Source organism: Solanum stenotomum, chromosome 1, assembly GCF_019186545.1.
Source record: "Solanum stenotomum isolate F172 chromosome 1, ASM1918654v1, whole genome shotgun sequence".
In the NCBI taxonomy this organism is placed as follows: domain Eukaryota; kingdom Viridiplantae; phylum Streptophyta; class Magnoliopsida; order Solanales; family Solanaceae; genus Solanum; species Solanum stenotomum.
The window spans coordinates 31,503,530-31,510,343 of record NC_064282.1 but is presented as its reverse complement, the minus strand read 5'-3'; the positions used below and the strand labels follow the sequence as shown (position 1 = coordinate 31,510,343).

General features: G+C 29.9%; 1 protein-coding gene across 1 annotated transcript in view; it reads left to right on the top strand.

Annotated features, from left to right (window-relative positions):
• The first annotated feature begins 1,008 nt into the window (after positions 1-1,008).
• The window catches only part of LOC125843357 (gibberellin 2-beta-dioxygenase 2-like), a 7,641-nt gene continuing 1,835 nt past the window's right edge, over positions 1,009-6,814 (top strand). The window contains exons 1-2 of the mRNA XM_049522605.1: positions 1,009-1,376; positions 5,125-5,470. Coding sequence (XP_049378562.1) covers positions 1,009-1,376; positions 5,125-5,470 — 714 coding nt within the window. The remainder of the gene's footprint in view (positions 1,377-5,124; positions 5,471-6,814) is intronic.

Here is a 6,814-nt window from a genome sequence, read left to right as displayed (position 1 = left end):
ACAGACGTCTGTCATTTGAAGTACAAAACTGCATATGAAGTGTATAAATAAAAGTCACAAAATCTTAAAAATTAAGATTTTGTGTTTAAGTGGTACTAAAAATGGGATCGAAGGGTTATAACGGAATAAAATTGGGATGGAGCTGATATACCCTACATTATAAAAATGGCTCATATGTATATACTCCTACTGTTACACAAATGACCCAAATATATCTGTCCAGTGGAAGTGAAAAAATTAATTATAAATTTATTTTTTAACTTTTTAAAATTATAAAATATTTTTTTTGGTTTCATCATTTTGATGGTTAAATTTATTTTTTTTACTCATTTTCTTGTAAAATTTATCATCGATGCCCCATTTTTTTTCACAGATATAAAAAAAAATTACAATGTAGCCGCAAGAAAAACAGTTTTAGATCTTACTTTTTTCTCTTATTTCATTCAAGCTTTTTTCTTTTTACTTCTCATATTTTTACATTAAAAAAATAAAATAAGAATATGTAACTCAAATAATGACAAGTAAATAGATCTATAAGGGATCGATAATTAAAACTCAAATTAGACGTTGACTTAAAAAAAAGTTATCATGTAGGAGAAAGATCAAATATACTCGTGAACTTTGTTAGAAAAAACATATATCTAAATGAATTTTTTAAAATAAATTTTAAAAAATTATGTTTTTCTCACTCCGTGAGATGAAAAGGATATATATATGTAAGCCATTTTTATAACGATAGAAATATGTGTGAGTCAGTAAGAATATATATAAGCCGCTTTTATAACAAAAGGTATAATAATTTTAAAACAATTTAAATTTTACCTTTAATAAATAAAATTATTTATGTTTTGACAGAGGGAGTACTAGAAGGGGGGGCAGGGTATTAAATCCACATCTCTCTATATATAGAGTATAACATATGATGATCAACTTCTCTTCATTATCTTATTTGCTATTTATTATTTTCTTGTAAGCTACTATATTGCTTCTTCTTGTTCCAACAACAACATGGTGGTGGCACATCAGCCGTCTAATGAACAAGAAAAATTAAGTGGCATTGAGCTTCCCATCATAGACCTTATGGCAGAGAGATCACAAGTGTCAAAGCTTATTGTGAAAGCCTCTGAAACCTTAGGTTTCTTCAAAGTTATCAACCATGGTATCCCTCAACATGTCATCAAAGCAATGGAAGATGAAAGTTATGGCTTCTTTTCTAAACCGGCTTCTCAAAAACAACGTGCTGGACCGGCAAATCCTTATGGTTATGGGTGCAAGAACATAGGATTCAATGGAGATTATGGAGAAGTTGAATATTTACTTCTTCATACCAACCCTTCATCCAAAAGTACTATTTCCAATGACCCAACCCTCTTTAGGTATGTTCTATAACTTCTCATGTGTTTTAATATTTTGTGGTGAAATTTTGACATAGTGCAAGTTAACTAAATTTGTGTGGCTTTGTTTTGTACAAGTTTAATAACCATGAGCTTGTGTAAACATCTTTGTTATAAAGTGGTCCAAGGAAAAGGATGGGAGAGGACCTTTACTAGTGTTAGTGTATAGGAGTGAGTATATATCTTTTGTGTAAGGTTACTATCAATTTAAGATTACAGTTTCTGACACTTTTTATTGTCTATTGAACATATGAATCACAACAACACACCTCATGCATTCACCAACAAAGTACTAGGAATCTGACTTGTCTCCAAAAGTTAAAAAGAAAAAAAAAAGTGTTGTCTACAAATGGAGTTAGCAATTTATGAAGGGAAGTTGGAATAGCTAGAGAGATTCTTACTATAAAGAGTTGGAGGATTTAGTTTAATGATGTGAGACTAATAAATTTTGGATAGTACATAAGTCAATTTATTGGTTAAGGAGATGGACCTAGTTTAGTTAATTTTGCTAGGCATTGGCCATGTTGCGCCAGCTGTAGGATTGTTGAATCTGTCTCCGCCATCTTTGTTCTTTTTTAAGGATTCCAAAATAGCTACCGACGAAGATTGTGGTGAAGTGGTAAGTATTTTTTCATTTTAATCAAAGATTTTTGGTTCGAGTTCTCTTAAGTATGGAATCGCGTTTGTTAGGGGACATTTTACGAGACTTTTAGGTACGAATTCGGATATAATCGGGCTCTAACGTGGATACTTGGATGAAAAACAAAAAAAAAGGATTCCAAAATAGCCAAGACATCATCTCAAATTCATCATGCAAATCTATTATTTACTTTCTCTAATTTTAATTTGATTTCTTCTTCATGCTCATTGTTCTCGTTTTAAGTATTGTTCTATACTTTCTGGAATTATCTGCGTTTAAATTTTTTGACTTTTTTTCTTGTTTTTCATTTTCCCATAAAGAGCAATACTAACACAATAACTCAGAGGGTATTTGATTTACTTGCTTTAAGAAGGTTATAGATTAAAAGTCATAAGTCGGTCATAACCAATTTTTACTTTTTTACTTTTTAAATTTAAAAATAGGTGCTTAAAAATGTTTTTTATCTTTTGCAAACATGTCCAAAAAAAAAAGTGAAAGGCAGCCAAACACCCTCTTATTCTCTTTGATGTGAACTTAAACATGAAAAAATGAAATATTTAAAATTAGTGAAGCAAATGATATCCGTAAAACCCGTCTATTTTAGAATGAGAGTAATGTGTTGACTGTTGTATGATTGGTACATAAGATAATTAACTACTGAAAATCAAGGCCTCGATGGGCTAAAGAGCTTTAGACTTTTGGAGTAGTTAGCATATAGGTGATGCATAATTGGTGCAGTTTGTACTTAAACAAGTAGTTAATTCTACTGTACGATTTTTGACTTGAACCAACACGTGCTTCTCTTGGACCATAGTCACGTGGATCCCTAATTTTTTTCTCCAATAAGTGAGGGTTTTTACACAAAAATGCATCCACAAGTTTCTCTTTAAAATTCTCACTTGTCATCTACTTTCTCTATTTGATTCAGGACAGAGAAGTTTTCTTGAATTTCTTTGAAAATATTCTAAAAATATAAGGAGTGAAAAGTGCACATAAGAATGTGGCCTAGTAGTCAATGAAATGATTGAGAATCATGAGATCTCAGATTTAATTTTTAGTAGAGACAAATTAAAAACACTAAGTGATTCTTTCTATTGTCCTAGTGACAGGTATCCAGTGAAATTAGTTGTCTAATGGAAATAAGGAGTTTAATAACCATAAAACTTTCGGAAAAACATTATCTAAAACTTTATCTTAACTTGGTAATATGTCAATGGGAACAAGGAGTTTAATGAAGTTACTATGTACCTTAAAGAAGTACTAAACATCTGGTATGGCATGTTACATTTGGAGTTGTAGACTATTGATGTTTGCCTCAAGGTGATATTGCTTCATTATTATTAGTAATATCCAATGATTGAATTTTATATTGAAATAGTTTAGCTGAAAAATTATCATATTGTATTTCATAACAATTTTTTTCTAATCAATAATTATTATGGTACATTTAAGCTCATAAATTTCAAAATTATCCTTTTTTTGTGTCTAGTCAAACTATGTTTTAAGTTAGACACTCCCTCAATTTTAATTTATATATTCTAATTTTATATTTTACCTTATTTAAAATATTATTTTCTATATGATCTACTTTCCTTTTTAGTTAGTTCCAAAAATAATTACACAATTTTGTATTAAGTAATAATTTAACTTTAAAATGTTTATTTTATCTTTAATAAATGATTTATAGTCCTACAAATATCTATCACTTATTTTAGACCGAAAGTTTGAAAAGTTTTTCTTTCTTTTTTAAATTTCGTGTCGAGTTAAACTAACTCATATAAAATGAGAACGAAAAGAGTACTATTTTCCATATTTAATTAGGTCTAACTCGTTAAATCTAATATTCTATATGTCATATTTAAGATAACAAAATTTAAAAAGGCATTTTCGGATATTAGATACATTTTTATTTGAGAATTATAAATTTTCAAAAAATTTAGAAATGAGACACTAGTCAACCAATAACACGTCAAGTGAAACAGACCCATCTAGACGTAAAAGGGAAAGTGGAATAGATATGATGATACAAATTTATACTCCCTCCGTCCCTTTTTAGTTGTCCACTTTAGAAATGGCACACAGATTAAGGCAACAATGATTAGCACAGTGAAGTTACAATTTTACCCTTATGACAACTTTTCACTTCAAAATTACAACCACTTATTTGAATTAAAGTGAAATAAATTGGAGGGAAACAACATACACTTTTACAATTTTCAAGAAGTGTAAATAAGGGTATAATAGGAAAAAATTTGTTGTCCTTTCTTGATTTGTCAAAATGAACAACTAAATAGGGACAACCAAAAAAGGAAATATGGACAAGTAAATAGGGACGGAGGGAGTAGTAGCACTGTAAAACTGGATAGTACTCTCTGAGAAACAGCACATAATGATACAGAATCAGACTGACCTGTCAGATATTATTTTCCATCTATAACGTCCAAATAAGTCATAGGAGATTAAGAAGCTGTTTTAATTTGCTTAAATGTTGTTTAAATATATTTTTATAATCAGTTTTGACTTCTGAAATGTTTAATAAATATGAAAATAACTAAAAACAAGTGAAAAGTGACTTAAAATAAGTTTAAAGTGTTTGATAAAGTTAAAAATAAGTTAAAAAATGACTTTAAAATAGTTAAAACTAAAAGTATGTATCTCCCTACATTTTATTTTATGACTTAAAAGTTATTTAAGTTTGACTTTTTATTACTCCATTTGATTTAAAGCCTACTTGTCTTGAAAGTTGGTCTAATTTTAAATTATTTTTAGTTTTTGAAAGTATTTGACTTAAAAGTTAAAAATGAATTAAAAAAGGTTAAAAAATCAAAAGTAGGTCTCTCCTTTTTTTTTTTTTACTTAAAAACTACTTTTTAAAATCAATCCAAACGGGCTCTAAGTATTACTACTACTTTGAAAAAGGAAAATATATATTTACAAAGAGTCTTAGTTACCGCAAAAACATATCTTTAAAGATTATTTTTGATATAGCAATATTAGTGGAAGAGTGAAACATTATTAGAAAGTTAATTGTTGGCGTTTGCTTAGGTAGATGAGAATATATATATGTTTGATGTTGGTGGTTGGTGGCAGGTGTGCAGTGAATGGTTACGTAGAAGCAGTTAGGGAGTTAGCATGTGAAATATTGGAGCTGATGGCAGAAGGATTAGGGGTCCCAGATACGTCAGTGTTAAGCAACTTCCTTAGAGACTCACATTCAGACTCTCTTCTTAGGCTCAATCACTATCCTCCACTGCAACTTCTACAACTTGTCAACAATAGAATTGGATTTGGAGAGCATACTGACCCTCAGATCTTGACCATCTTGAGATCCAACGACGTTCCTGGACTTCAAATCTCACCACAGGACGGTTTCTGGATCCCTGTCTCCCCTCACCCTTCTACTGCATTCTGTGTCAACGTGGGTGACGCCCTCCAGGTATTTAATACTTTCTTCGTCTCAATTTACATGAGTTAATTTGATTTCATACGAAATTTAAGAAAGAAAATCTTTTGAAATTTGTCATAACATTTTAAAACAGACTAAAAAGAAGAGTAGAAGAATACTACTCATTCAACATTAAACATACATGCATGTCAACAATTAGAGTGGTCTCAGACCTAGAAAGTGCATTGTAATCCTCATTAATTTAAAACGGATAAAAAAGGCTAGAAATGAAGTGAACTGATGTAACTTGTATTGACGTGCGTGATAGCTACACATTTTGGGGCTTAGCAAACTACAGCTTCCTTCAGCTCTGGGCTCTGCCCATTGAGACTCCTGCCCATTCTTACAATATTGTGTGATAAAACTGAACCCTCTCTGCAAACATAGTTTTTGAGGGCCCTACTTCTATAAGTTTTCCCTAAACTTTTCTTTGCCTGTTCTTCAATCTTCAATGCTATCTAAATAGCTCAACTGCAAACAATTTATCATTTTTCAAATTTACATAGTGGAAGTACTACGTTTCAAACATCTACAAATTTAAAATCTTCAAGAGATGTTTGAAAAATCTACGTTAAAGTAAAAATTAGTTGAACTCTGCACAGTATTATTACAGTATATTAGTAGACAGAAATTGTGATACTTTTCATGGTCAGTTCTCTATGAAGTCTGAAAAAGGTACTCGAAGGGGTTGTTTGATGGTTGGACAGAGTTATGCAGAAATGAATTATGTAGGGACTAGTTATGGTTAGAATTATGCAGAAATTAATTATGTAGGGATTAGTTATGATTGAATTTATGTATTATTTTATACAAATATTAGTTATTCCACATTCTATCATGCATATAGTATTACAAAAAGTTTTTCATAGCTTATACATGAATTAGTTATGCGAATTTCTAAATTGTTAACCAAACGTCATATTAATTTTTTTATATGAATAACTTCTTTTCTATCTACCTACCAAATGTCGTAAAAGTTACACGAAAATTAGTAAATGAATAACTTGTTTCTTCTTCAGGTACCAAAGTAAAGTTGGTCTGTAAGATTGTTTATTTGTTAACACTTAGGGTGTGTTTGGTATGAAGGAAAATGTTTTCCATGGAAAATGTTTTTCTAGAAAATGTTTTCTTGGAAAACAAGTTAATTTTTGACTTATTTTCTCATGTTTGGTTGGTGAGTAGAAAATATTTTCCGGAAAAGATTTTTAATGTTTGATTTATGAATGAATTTTTTTTTTTGAGAAATATCTTTTATTTTTACTAGGGTAGAAAATAATTTTTGAAATTGAAAATTTTTTTAAAAACAAACATAAATTTTTTTTGGGGGGGGGGGGG